Genomic DNA, 14,988 nt, shown 5'->3' with positions numbered 1-14,988 from the left:
ATGTGGCCCAAGCTTACGATATCACAGAAATATTTATGTATACGGGTATGTCAAGAGCATGTTATAGAAAAATGAAATGCGTTGTATTAAAATAGGAGTAAAAGGGATATTAGGAGAAACAGTTTTCTCTGGATGGTGAAATATTATATATTTTTTTAAGATTTTATTTTTAAGTGATCTCTACACCCAGCGTGGCGCTGGAACTCACAACCCTGAGACCGAGAGTCGCACGCTCCATGGACTCAACCAGCCAGGTGCCCCCAGTGGTGCACTTAATATTTTAAAAATAAAAACGGAAACCAAAAGCAACACAAATTTTAGTGAGCTCTGCAGCAATGCGTAAAAGCTCTTTCAGCTCATATGCAGTTAATCCCAGTACTAAATGTTCCGTCCCCAGCTGTAGGGCCTGCAGACAGGCTCCGCAGAAGGCAAATTAAAGAGAGAGAAGGGGCTAGGAGAGGAAAATCAAGGAAGGAGGGGGAAGGGGAGAAAAGGGACCAAGACTTACAACCACCTCATGTTCCATCTATGTTTGCTTTTAACATTTTGTCTTAAGTTGAGCTTACCTCTTCAGCTTCTGGAATCAATTCCTCCCCTGCATTACATTTTTTTTTTCCAATTTCATATTTACAAACTGAACACCAGATTCTCTCTTCAATCAAGATCCATGGGTTTCAATAAATACTTGATTAAAAATCAGCTTGGCAAACTTCCTTCCAAAGGTTACTGGCTTCATCCATCAATGTATTGGAATGGGGATAATATTTTAAAACTTAGCAATATTTGATATTTTTACCTTTCTCATTGCATGACCTTCGTCCTAGTTGGTCTGGGGCATCCATTTTCCTAGGGGAAGGCACAAATTGGGAGGAGGGGATGTTTATGCGGAAGATTAAACATGTCACAGAAAAAGTATAAAGATAAATACAGCTTAATACTCAGCTTCTGACATGTAAAGTAGGATTAACTACAAAGGCAGTAATAGTCTTGCAATAAGGCTGCAGCTTTAATAAAAGATTAAACACCTTTCTCTCCTCCGTTGGAATATTAACCATCAAGCCTGAGTGATTCAGGTCACGGAGGCATCCACACAATGAAGAAGAGGTAACCCACTTGCCCATAACAACCACTTCATGGAGATAATTCCATGACCGGGGTTCCTCCATGGAAGAGGCAGAATATGGCTATACGCTGAAATGTGTTCCCCTCTCAAATTGATATGTTGAAATCTTAAACCCCAGTACCTCAGAATGTGATCTTATTTGAAGGTAGGTCTTTGCAGTGGTAATGAAGCTGAAATGAAGTCATTAGGGTGGACCCTAATCCAACATGACTGGCGTCCTTATAAAAAGGGGAAATTTGGACACGGCTATACAGGCAGAATGCCTATGAACATAAAGATGGCCATCAACAAGTCAAGGAGAGAGGTCTGTGACAGAGTCTTCTCGCACAGCTCTCAGAAGGAACCAACCCTACCAACACCTTGATCTCAGACTCCCAGCCCCACAACTGAAAAACAATACATTTCCATTGTTTAGACCACCCACTTTGTGGTGCTTTGTTATGGCAGCCCTAGGGCACTCATATAGTAACCAAAAGAAGAGGACAGACAAATCCCTCTTTTCCACTCTGAGGGGCCATAGAAAGAAGAGGAAAGGTGTGTCTTCCTCTCTCCCCATCTAGGGCTCTGGAAGAAGATCACAATAATAGGCTTCCCTGTACATCCATTCCCAGGATGCTGCCACTCAAAGTGAACTTGGCCACAGAGTCACAGAGTCAGGTGAGCAGGCTTTGGGCACATCTTGACAGCTTCCCTCAGTTCAAATGGGGTATACTGGAGGGGAAGAAAAATAATTTTCCCTCTGCCTATCTGGGTTTCGAGGCTGTGACACCATCACTACACCCACCCACCCACCCCCAAATAAGACAGATTAACAGGACAAAAACAAACAGAAGTTTAACAACATGTAACTCCCCAAAGTGGCCCAAGCCACCACCTTAAATACCATCTCCAGTTAGAGACAAAAGAAGGTGTTAGGGGGGAGGAAGGCAGGTTATGGGAGGTGACCAGGCAAAGCAGGGTGGCCAGGGTATGGTTGTTACGCAGATTTAAGTTCCTTCTCCATTGACAAAAGTTTCCAGAGATTTAGTTATTCTCTTCTGCCTGACAGAGAGAGAAAGACAACTTTACAAACAGAGACTTCCATTATAAATGTTAATGTCCCTCACAACATGGTAACTTCTACTCCCTTTTTAGAGATTTTCCTATGTCTGCTGTTTCTTAAAAATAACCGACTCAAGATAATCCTTATGCCAAAGAGGCACATCCTGGGGTATGTATTTTGCACTCCTTCAAAATACAAGACCCCCAGTGACTGACAGAGTCTGAAGGGTGGGAGAGGACCAGAGGAGGTCACAGTAGCGGTGATGTGGTGGCTCTCCAGGGCCACCATGGGGGCCCAGCCCAGTGGGAGTCACAGCCCGGCTTTGGTCTAGACTGGGCCCCAACCAGACAGAAGCTTCAGCTGCAAGCCCTAGCAAGGCGAGCAGCTTCCGGATGGACAAGAGAGGTCACCCCTGAAGATCAGAGCACTGCTAAGCATCTCACCAATTCCCCACCACGCGAGCAAGATGTGTGTAAGCCTCACTCCATTCCATTTATTTTTTCCTTTTGTTTAAAAATGTTTATTTATTCTAAGGCGGGGGAGGGGCAGAGAGAGGAGAAAGAATTCCAAGCAGGCCCCACACCCAGCACAGAGCCCAACTTGGGGCTCAAACTCCTGAACCGTGAGATCATGACCTGAGCCAAAATCAAGAGTTGCACACCCAACCGACTGAGCCACCCAGGCGTCCCCAAATACCATCTTTGAGATGGAAAGTGAGAGAAAACATACCTGACAGGCTGAGCCTTTTTAGTCAAGGGAAGCTGGGCGCAACCAAATGACCAGATAAGACGAAATTTTTAAACCAGGACGGACGTTATTTTTTTCCTCACAGTACCAAGTCACATTATGAGTTTAAATTCTACCGCAGACACACAAAATGCTTCATTATCACAGAATATGGGAGGCATGGGGGAAGAAGTGGGACTGTTCACCACCAAACTCTCTTTCCCTCACCCATGAGACACAAGTCTCTCGATTTACCTTTGTCACCCATCCATTTCTCTCTTCGTCCCACCGTTTCCATGTCAGCATTAGCCAGGAACGAGAGCAAGTCGTGAAGTTTCCTTCCATCTCCAAAACAAACCTTAAACTTAGGAATGAAAATGGTAGAACGTTTTTTTTTCCCTAAACCAACAGTGTAAGCCAGCTGGACTGTTTTGTAAAAATATCACACCCTCTCGACACTTCACTGGCTGATTTGCATATGGGGCTAGATGATTTTTCTTTTCCCTCTTTCAATCAACTCAAGTAAATATACAACACTCAGCCAAATTACATCCTCTAGCAGAGGAGAGGTTTCAAAATGTTTTCTTGTTAATTGTTTCCCTTAATCTGTTTGTTCACAATTTCGGAGACAGGCAAAGATGAATCGTCAGAACAAAGTTATTCCAAAGATTTTTTTTGGGGGGGGGGGGGGAACAGGCTGCAGCTGGAGAGTTGTTATATAACTTTTGTTATATGGCTCTTTCCATTTTCAAGGTGTTCAGCAGACACTGACTAATTAACTCAGGAATTGATTTATGTGCTGGAGCATCCCAGCTAGCAGCAACAAGCATTTCACACTCGGCGTTGGAAAACATTCTCATTGCTTCCCCGGTAATGCTGAGCCCTCATTAGGAGGTAATGACCGTTCCCTGTTGTCGCTCCGTGAATGATGCAGTAACTAGGTTCATGAGCCACAGAAACTCGGGGATCACGTAATCCTCTCAAAGCAGGGACTCTGGCCCCCAACTTCGACACATGCCGATGATCCCTGAACACGTCCAGTGACCGCCAACTCAATACTGTCAGGCAGTTGTTTGCTGTGGTTCTGGTGGGTCTGAGTCAAAGGGAGTTGTTCACACGAGCATTTCCCCCTTTGGGGGTGTCAGAAGGAGACACGTGATTCCAAGGGTCACCTGGAGAGATGCCAATCCAAGTGTGCTCTCATCCAAGATCAGAATTCTCCCATTAGACAGGCACCTGGGTGGCTCAGCTGGTTGAGCGTCCAATTCAGCTCAACGGTTCATGAGTTTGAGCCCTGCATGGAGCTCTGTGCTGACAGCTCGGAGCCTGAAGCCTGCTTTAGCTTCTGTGTCTCCCTTTCTCTCTGCCCCTCCCCCACTCACACTCTGTCTTTCCCTCAAAAATAAACATTAAAAAGAACTAAAAAAAAAAAAAAAAAAGAATTCTCCCATTAGAACTTGCTGCTTTGAGGTTAAGAGATTATCGCTTTTTCATTATTATTTATGAGAAGCAACAATTTGGGGCCAGATATCGTGTCGTCCTTCGGGATTAAATAAGACCTACTCTTTGCCGAGCAGGAGCGGACCATCTAGTTCATTAAATTTTAATTACTTTTACTTTCAAACAGGCAATTTTATAAGTCATTTTTATAAATTTGGACATTCATTCATGTATTCAATAAAAGCTTATTGACTAGAAGTTACAGTCTGGTAGGGATAGAAACCTAAATAAACCGTTGCAAGTGCCATATACAAGTTCCAAGGGCCATAATAAAGCACAGTTCCCTTCGTTGATCCTTCTTAAGGCAACTGGTCAGGGAAAGCTTTCAGACGTGTTAAGGCAGAAAACCTAAGGGCATTGACAGTCTGTCAAAGTGGGCTTTGGGAGAAGGATGCCGTCAGAGAGATCACTTACTTTCTGATTCTGTTCAAGGGCAGCTCAGCCATACGCCAGCTGCCTGACCCCAGGAGTCCTTGGAAAACACATGAAATCATTCTCACCCACTAAGGTGGTATGACTAATGAGAGGTCTTGTGGTCGTGGCTTAATGAGGTGAAACGATTAAACTGTAATTAGCACATTTATTAGCTTAATATGAATCAATGCTTTTAAAGTTCCTGAAATGAATTTAATCTCCAAAATAAATTAAGCTCTTCCTACAAGCTCCTTCATACCGTTAACATACCGATTTTTTTTTTCTTCTTGGTATTCAGTCACAAATCCCATCCCCCACAAACAGTCTCAACCATGCAACCAGCCTGGGGGAAGCTAATCAAGTTTTATTGTAAATTGTTCTCTGGGCTGTTCTGAAAATTCCAAGGCAAGGTGAGGAAGAGCAGACCTCCGGGTAGGATCAAATTCTCATCGATCATGACGACAGAACCATGTTTCTGGTAAAGCCAAAGACGGTGCTCCCTCGCCAGAGGGCCTGCCAGAGTAGGCAGGCGGCCAGCTCTGTGCTTTCTGCAGTCACTTGTTGCCTTTACGCATTCATCCATCAGGCTGAACACAGAATCAATAACTAGTCGCCCGGCAGGATTTTTTAAGGTTATTGCTCGCAATCCTTCATTTGATGGATGCCTGATGTTGGTCATATTGACTGAGAGTTGAAAAGTAGCTTTCTGATGCAGGTTTGATGAGTTAACGTTCTCTGCCAGATAAAGAAGTTTCTACAAAAGAAGAAAAATTACTTTTCTGGAATCTGCTCTTGTTCTACAGGACCAGAAATGTAGCTAAGAGGCTTGAAGTAGAAACACCAGACAACTCAGGCTTCGCCAAGGATGTTGCCTACTTTTGACAGGAAATTCCTCGTGTCCTGCAACCATACAGTCGACACTGGGACAATGTGGGGTTAGGGGAACAGAACTCCCACCCTGGTGCAGTCATATAACTTTTGACTCTCCCGAAACTTTACTAATAGCCTACTCTTAATAGGTTTATGCTCTTAATAACATAAACAACACACATTTTGTATGTTACATGGATTATATATGGTATTCTCACATTAATCTGAACTACAGAAAAGACAATGTTATTAAGAAAACCATAAGGAAAAAATCGAAAAAAATCCACATATAAATGGGCCTGTGCAGTTCAAACCTTTGTTGTTCAACAGTTAACTGCATTTTTAAAAGCCACTGTACTTTTTGCCCAAAAGATTTTTTTTCTTTTTTTTTTTTAATGTTTATTTTTGAGAGAGAGAGAGAGTGTGAGCAGGGGAAGGGCAGAGAGAAAGGAAGGGATTTTTTTTTTTTTTTTTTTTTTTTACAGAATATAATTTTTAAAAGGAATTTTCTTTGGAAATGCCAAAACAAAGCAAAATCTATCAGATATCTGAGATGTGGTCTTAGAATAATCCTAAGCTACAATCAACACCTATCGAAAGTTGTAACTATCAAGTTCCTGATTTTATGATGAATCTTCATTTATCCAAAATGTTTCCAAATTCTGGGATATTTTTTAAAAATTCAGATTGAGGGATGCCTGGGTGGCTCAGTCGGTTGAGTGTCCGACTTTGGCTGAGGTCATGATCTTGCAGTTCATGGGTTCAAGCCCTGTGTCGGGCTCTGGGCCGACAGCTCAGAGCCTGGAGCCTACTTCAGATTCTGTGTGTCTCTCTCTCTTTCTGCCCTTCCCCTGCTCGTACTCTCTCTGTCTCAAAATAAACAAACAAACAAACATACGTACATTAAAAAAATTAAATAAGTAAATGAATTAAATAAAATAAAATTCAGATTGAAAAAGAGAAACCAGAGTGCTGGCTTTGGCAATAAACTCTCCTCCTTTCCATATTTGTGACTGCTTTCTCCAGCGGGGAGAAACATGCATTTTATTAATAAAAGGAGTTTTCTTCCAGCTTTTTTGAGGTATAATTGACAGAACTATAATATATTGTAAGTGTACATGTGATCATTCGATAGACGCAAACATTATGAAAGAATTCCCACAATCCCGCAATTACCACATCTGCACCTCACATATTTGCTTTTTGGGTTTGTTTGTTTTTTTTTTAGGTTTTTTAGCAGGTTTTTTGTTTGTGTTTGGTGAGAATAGTTAAGTTCTCTCTTGTAGCAAATTTCAATTATACAATACACTAGTATCAACTATAGTCACCATGTTATAGATTAGATCCTCAGACCTCATTCGTGTTATAACGGAAAGTTTGTGCCCTTTTATCAACCTCTCCCCTTTACCCCCCACTGCCCACCATTCCACTCTATGTTTCTATGAGTTTGACTTGTTTTTGTAAGACTCCACACATAAGTGATACCGTGCAGAATTTGTCTTTCTCCTTCTGGCTTATGTCACTTAGCAATCTCACCACCGTTTGCTATCTCTTCTCTTTTTGCTAATGGACATCCTAACAGGTGTGAAGTGATATCTCATTGTGGTTTTGATCTGAATGTCCCTGATGGTTAGTGGTTCTTTTGTTTTGTTTTTCCTGATGGTTAGTGTTATTGACCACTTTTTCATGTATCTCTATCTGTATGTTTTCTTTGGAAACATCTTCAGATCTGTCGCCCATTTTTTAAGTTGGGTTGTTTGGTTTTTTGCTAGTGAGGTGTATGAATTCCTTGTATATTTAACCCTTTATCAAAGAGGTGGTTTGCAAATATTTTTTTCCCCATTCTGTAGGTTGCCTTTTCATTTTGCTGATGGTTTGTTTCCTTTGCTGGCAATAAAACTAGTTTTAGAACTGTTAGCCCAGACCACTGCAAAAAGCAAGCCTACTAACTAGAGTTCAGTATTCGTTAAATTCATTTCTCCCCTGAGGTACAATTTGCATGAAGTGCAATGCAGGCATGTTAGATGTGCAATTCATTGAGGTTTGATAAATCTACAGTCTAGCCAAGATACAAAAAAAAAAAAAAAAAACAAAAACAAAAACAAAAAAACAAACAAAACAAAAACAAAAAAACCACTTGTATTATTCCAGAAGTTGCCCTTGTGCCCTCTTCTGGTCAATCCCAGTCACCATAGACAACACAGCTCTCAAGTCCATCACCAGAGATTACTTTCAGCCTACTCCTGAACGTCATATAAATGGAATCATCAAACCCTTGTTCTTCTATGCCTGGTTCTTCTGCTCAACAGAATGTCTGGTTTTGCCATCAAGATTAAGCAAAGGTCATAGAAAAAACTGAGGACTATTTGATCTTTTATTATTCTCTGGAAGAATATTTCTAAGATTAGAATGATTTGTTCTTTGAAAATATGTCAGAATTTACCTGTAAACGTCCTCTGGTTTTGGTGTTTTCTTTGTGTGAAAAATTTAAAACTACTGTTTCAATTTCTTTATAGATATTGGGTCATTTAGGCTTTCTGTTTCTGTTTTGAGATGATTTCAGTAGGTCATATTTTCCCATGAACTTGTCTAGCTTATCTAAGCTTCCAAATTTATCAGCATAAACCTGTTCATATATTCCTTATTTTAATTTTGGTTGGATCTGTAGTTACATAATTTTTTTCTTTCCTAATATTACTATTTTTTCCTTCATTAATCTCACCAGAGATGTAACTACTTTATTAGCCTCTTTTGAGGACAAAATTTTGGTTTTACTGATGATTTCTAATGTAATTTTTTAAATTATTATTGATTTCTGCTCTTATTTTGTATGTTCTCTCTCCTTCCACATTCTTTGGATGTATTCTATTGTTTTATTTTCTTCAGTTTCATTATATTGACACTTAGCCTTTCTTCCTTTTCAAAATAAGTGTTTAAGGCTATATATTTCATCCTAAGTATCGCTCATAAATATTTTAACATGTATAGCTTGCCTCATTTGAGAAAAGATTTATAAAGAGGAATATAGTACAAGATTTAAAAATAAGATTATGAAGGGGCGCCTGAGTGGCTCGGTCGGTTGAGCGTCCAACTCTTGATTTCGGCTCAGGTCATGATCCCAGGGTCATGGGATGGAGCCCCGCATTGCCCCAAGTCCATACTCCGCACAGAGGCTGCTTAAGATTCTCTCTCAGCGTGCCTAGGTGGCTCAGTTGGCCAAGCGTCCAACTTCAGCTCAGGTCGTGATTTCACAGTTTGTGAGTTCAAGCCTCACGCTGGGCTCTGTGCTGACAGCTCAGAGTCTGGAGCCTGCTTCAGATTCTGTGTTTCCCTCTCTCTCTGTTCCCCCCTGCTCCCCCGCCCCACTCACGCTCTCTCTCTCTAAAATAAAAAGACATTAAAAAAAAAAGATTCTCTATCTGCCCCATCCCTTGCTCATGTGCCCTCTCCGTAAAAGAAAATAATAATAATAATCAGATGAAGAGGAGATTCTTTAAAGATGGCAATGGTGTTTGCACAGGTCTGGTTTTAACTGAATTGCTTCTTCACATTTACAGTGGGTTTCTTGTTGGCAGCATGCAGCTGGGTATTGCTGTTTTTTTCCAATCTGATAATCTCTGCATGAGAATTAGATATTTATACAATTTATATTTAATGTAATTACTGATATGCTTTGATTTAAATCTTCCATACAGCTATTATTTTTTGTATGTTCCATCTGTTCGTTGCCCTTTATACTCTTTTTATGTCTTTCTTTCACTGAGGATTTTTTATTATTCAATTTTATCTCCTTTGTTGTCTTACTGGCTATAACTCCTTGTTGTGGTAGCGTTTACTTTAGGGTTTACAGTACACATCTTATTTTATCCATCCACCTTCAAGCAATATCGTATCACTTCACAAATAACACAAGAATCTTACAGTAGCATGCTTCAATTTCTTTGTAGGAATGTTTATTCAAGTACTTTGTCCATTTTGAAAATGAGTTGGTTATTTTGCTATTGAGTTGTAGGGGTTTCTTATATATTGTGGAAATGTACCCTTTATCAGATAGATGTTTGCAAATACTTTCTCCCATGCTGTAGCCTGCCTTTTCACTTTGTTGATTGTTTCCTTTGCTGTGCAGAAGCTTTTAGTTTGATGTAGTCCCAATTGTCTAGTTTAGCTTCTGTTGCCTGTGTTTTTGGTGTCATTTCCAAGAAATCATTAGCAAGGCCAATGTCCAGATTTTCTTCCATATTTTCTTCTAGGAATTTTACAGTTTGTCTCATTTTATTTGTCTTTTTGAGGATCGCCATCCAGTAAATATGAAGTAGCATCTCATTGTGCTCTTTGATTTGCATTTCTCTAATGGCTAATGATGCTGAGCATCTCTTCATGTGCTTGTTGTCCATGTGTATATCTTTGTTGGAGAATTGCTTATTCAAATATTTTGCCAACACTTAAATTGGGTTATTTGCTTTTTAAAAAAATTTTTTTAACGTTTATTTATTTTTGAGACAGAGAGAGACAGAGCATGAACGGGGGAGAGTCAGAGAGAGAGAGAGACACACACAGAATCTGAAACAGGCTCCAGGCTCTGAGCTGTCAGCACAGAGCCCAACGCGGGGCTTGAACTCACGAACCGCGAGATAATGACGTGAGCCGAAGTCGGACGCTTAACCGACTAAGCCACCCAGGCACCCCGGGTTATTTGCTCTTTTATTGTTGAGTTGTAATTGTCTTTCTACATTGTACATGCAACTCCCTTATCAGATCTATGATTGATAATAAAGTTTCCCATTCTTTGGGGTGTCTTTTCATTCTCTTGATGGTATCCTTTAAGGCAGAAAAGTTTTAAATGCTTATTTTGTTAAATTTACTTGTTTTTTTTTTCCTTTTGTGCTTGTCCTTTGATGTCATGTCTAAGTAACATTCCCTAATCCAAGGTTGTAAGGATTTATGCCTTTTCTCTTCTAACACTTTCACATGGTCTTTTAAAAAATAGTCTTTTGATACATCTTGAGTTAATTTATGCATGTGGTGTGCGGTAGGGGTTTTTCAACTTCATTGTTTTGCTTGAAGATATCCAGTTGTCCCAGTACCGTGTGTTAAAGAGACTATTCTTTCCCGCACTGAATGTCTTAGCACCCTCCTTGAAAATCAACTGACTGTAAGTGTTCAGGTTTATTTCTGAACTCTCAATTCTATTCTATTAAGCTGTATGTTTACAGTTATGGCAGGCAGTACCACATTAGCTTGAAAACTACTCATAGTAATAAGACATAATAACTATTAGTTATATGTATCAAATGCTTGGCAAGAATTTTCACAAAGGAGATGCAAGTAAAAAATGACAGAAATAAAATAATAGGAAAATTTAGTATACTTCTGTCAGTCCAAGACCAATCAAATGGATTAAAAAATTAGTAAAACTATAGAAAACTTAAGCAACACAATCAACAAGATAGATTTTATAGATATATACCTAACTCTGAACTCTACTAATAAGGGGTACACATCCATTTCAAGTGCTCATGGAATAGTCAAGAATACTAGTCAGAATTTAGGTCACAAGCAAAAAATGCTACTAATTTTTGGGTAAAAGGTGAAACATAAAATTAAATAGCAAAATTCTTTTTAAATAACAATAATAAGAACAGTATATATCAGAATCTGTGGAATAAAACTAAAGCAGTTATCAGAGCATTAAATGTCATACCAGTAAGTATTTTAAAATAAAATGAATTAAACACCCAAGTAAAAAAGAAAAACCAAAGAAAGTGGAAGACAGAAGAAATATACAAACAAAACTTAATGATTTAAGAAACAGAAAACCAACAGAAATAACAAATCAAAAAGCTGACTCAACAAAATAGGCAAAACACTAGCTAAGCTGATCAAGACAAAAAGTAATAGAACATAAATATACCGAAGTATCTGTGACAAATGGGAATAACCAACAAAGAGAAAGAAATAAGGAAAAACCTATGAGACTACTTTGTACAACTCTCTACAAATAATTTTAAAACCTATATGAGGGGCATCTGGGTGGTTCAGTCTGTTCAGCAACTGTCTCTTGATTTCAGCTCAGGTCATGATCTCCCAGTTTGTGAGTTCCAGCCCCACATCGGGCTCCATGCTGATGGTGTGGAGCCTGCTTGGGATTCTTTCTCCTCCCTCTCTCTCTGCAACCTCTCTCTGCCCTCTCCTGTTCGTGCTCTTTCTCTCTCTCAAGATAAATAAGTAAACTTAAAAAAAAAAAACTAGATGAAAAGGATAATTTTTAAAGGATAATTTTCAATTTGAAAAAATTGATCCCAGTAAATACAGAAAGTCTTAATAGACTACCTATCATAGAAAAAATAAAATGGTTATTCACATACACATGCATGCACACACACACAACATAAACAAACCAAACACAGGTGGATTCTCAGGGTATGTCCACCAAGCTTTCAAAATTCAAATATTCCCAATTAGACTTAAATTATTGTAGAACAGAAACCAAATTTGTTTTATGAAGCAAGAATAATATTGACACAAAATTTTTTAATGTGATTTTTAAAATGTATTTATTTTAGAAAGAGAGGTTGAGAGAGTGTGTGAGCTGGAGAAGGGACAGAGAGAGAGAGAGAGAGAGGGTGTGTGTGTGTGTGTGTGTGAGAGAAAGAGAGAGAGAGAGAGAGAGAATCTAAAGCACACGGGGCTCCATCCCACAACCCTGAGATCACAACCTGAGCTGAAATCAAGAGTCAGACACTCAACCAACTGAGCCACAGGGATACAAAATTCTGATAAAGATTGTTTCAAGAAGAAAACTGAAGAACAACTTTACTTACAGGTGCTGAGGAAATGATCTTAAATAAAATCATGAATATGAAAAGGTTCTCAACATCAATGGTCATGACGGAAAAGCAAATTGAAGTCACAATGTCATAGTACCATCATACACGAAATGGCTAAAATTTTAAAGGCCTGGCAGTACGAGAGTGACAAGGATGTGGAAGACCAGTATTTGAGCTCCCCCAAAGGCTGATGCTGAGACAAGGTTTCAAGGGCAGGTAATTTATTTAGGATGTGATCCCAAATAAAAGTGACGAAGACAGATAGGGAACGGAAGGCAGATAATAAATTACGCATGATCAAGCAAGTTACCACCGGGGGTAACTGAAGCTTAATCCCATGGGAACTCTGAGAGACACTGTAAAACACTTGCCTCAGAGTTACCCTACTTGAGGAGTGAGGGAACTGAGGGGTTATACACCAACTCCTGTCAATTATGGGTTGAGCGCGACTCCTGCAGGCAGTAACCTTAGAGTATTTTCCGGGATGCCATCTGCATGGGCGCAGCAGGTCCCAGCCTTCAGAGAAAGTCCTGCAGCGGAGACAGATGATGACACTGGCAGCCAGAAGTCAGGGTCAGTCAGTCAGTCACCCTACAACCCAGAGTGACTACTAAATGGACCGACTGGAACTCATAAACTGCGTGGGGGTGTAAACTGGTACAATTACTTTGAAAAATGCTTTTGGAACGATCACGAAAGCTGAAAATACCCTCTAACTACTCTTAGGAATATACCCAATGTAAATGAGCGCATATGCGCACCAAAAGGCAGGCACAAAAATGTTCACAGAAGCTTCACTGTAACAGTAAAACCTGGAAACAACCCAAATGTCTACCAACCCATAGAAAGAACAAATTGTAGTATATTCAAACAATAGCATACATCAATGAAAAATAAAAACTACTAGGACACACAACATGCTTTAACCTCAGAAATATAATGCAGAGCCCACGTACTAGCATTCCATTTATATACAAAAAATAATTCATGGTGCTAGAACTCAGAATGGGTACATTTGGGAGTGACAGTAACTGGGGAGGAATGAAAGGGAGGCTCCTCAGATGCTGGTAGATCTACTGTGCCTGGATTTGAATAATGGTTACACTGGTGTATACATTTGTAAAAATTCTCTAAGCTGCATGCTTAAGATTTGTGCCATTTTTGCATCTAAGTCGTGTTTCAATGGAAAGACTTTTAAAAATCATATTTCCTTGCTCTTCCCACTGAATAAAGCAAGAATCAATGCATCAACCCAGTAGTAATCAGCACCCCTGAGCCAAGACTGTGGTTTCTAAACACGATTTCCCATTGAAAGGACAAGGGATTTTTGAGAAGTGGCTGATTCTAAGGGGAAGGAGATGTAAAAGATAAGCCTGGATCACACAAGAGCAAGGACACTACTAAAGATCACTATACTTCTATCACAGGGACTCGGGAATGAATGACTAATACCACACTGGTCAAAGGTAAGAAAATTTGAACAGCAAAATACAACAATAAATGAAACGGAGGAAATCATTTCAAATACGTTAGTATCTATGAGTTAGTTCATAGTGCCATCAAACAAGCCTCATTGGTCAACTTTGGAGACCGGAAACATTTGAAATATGACACATAAGGTAAAAGAAGTAGCTATTTTTGCTGTTTCTATATTATCTGCACTGTAACCAAATAAAGAGAACAAGTTTCTATCTGCATTAGTACTTGAGCTAAAATAATGAGCTGACGGAATGAGAATATCACCCTCTTGTAGCTCCTAATGAATGAAAAGATCTAGACGCTGGTCATCAATGGCAGGTAACGTCACAAAAAAGAGAGACTCCAGACATGATATCCCTCCTGATGGACATTCCCAACACCACCCACTCGGTGGTTGTGCAACACTACAACAAACAAAATCTTCAAATACACAGGGATTCTGACAATTTACATGAAACAAAAGGAACAGAGGAACACGCTGAACAGTAGTATGGGGACGAAGACCAAATCTAGACCAAGGAAAATCTGTAAGACAAACATCTTCCTTTCTTCAAGGAAAATTACAATAAAAAATACACAAGAAAACGAGGGAGAATCAATAAAGATTTCAGAGTCATTAAGTCAATTATAACATATGGGCCTTATTTGTATCCCAATTCAACAAACCATAAGAATATAAATAGCAAGAGATAATCAGGAAAATGTAAATACCAACTGGATATTAGGGTATTCTTAAATTTTAGGTGTCATAATGGTATTGTGGTCATTTTTTTTCTCTATAATTTATTTACTTTTTATAATGTACATCCGAGTTACTTAGTACATGGTGCAACAATGATTTCAGGAGTAGATTCCTTAAGCCCCTCACCCATTTAGCCCATCTCCCCTCCCACAACCCCTCCAGCAACTCTCTGTTTCTTCTCTATATTTAAGAGTCTCTTCTGTTTTGTCCCCATTTTTGTATTATTTTTGCTTCCCTTATGTTCATCTGTTTTCTATCTTAAAGT

The 14,988-nt window shown here is 39.4% G+C and overlaps 1 protein-coding gene across 2 annotated transcripts in view; it reads right to left on the bottom strand.

Annotated features, from left to right (window-relative positions):
• Positions 1 to 5,019: 5,019 nt before the first annotated feature.
• Positions 5,020 to 14,988, bottom strand: part of MTR (5-methyltetrahydrofolate-homocysteine methyltransferase) — a 133,149-nt gene continuing 123,180 nt past the window's right edge. The window contains exon 34 of one of the 2 annotated variants that reach the window (XM_058696257.1): positions 5,020 to 5,559. In XM_058696257.1, the coding sequence (XP_058552240.1) occupies positions 5,481 to 5,559 (79 nt within the window). In that variant the 3' untranslated portion in view covers positions 5,020 to 5,480. The remainder of the gene's footprint in view (positions 5,560 to 14,988) is intronic. The other variant, XM_058696258.1, reaches the window with a different exon arrangement.

This window comes from Neofelis nebulosa, chromosome 13 (genome assembly GCF_028018385.1).
Source record: "Neofelis nebulosa isolate mNeoNeb1 chromosome 13, mNeoNeb1.pri, whole genome shotgun sequence".
NCBI lineage: Eukaryota > Metazoa > Chordata > Mammalia > Carnivora > Felidae > Neofelis > Neofelis nebulosa.
This window is presented reverse-complemented; position numbering and strand designations above follow the sequence as displayed.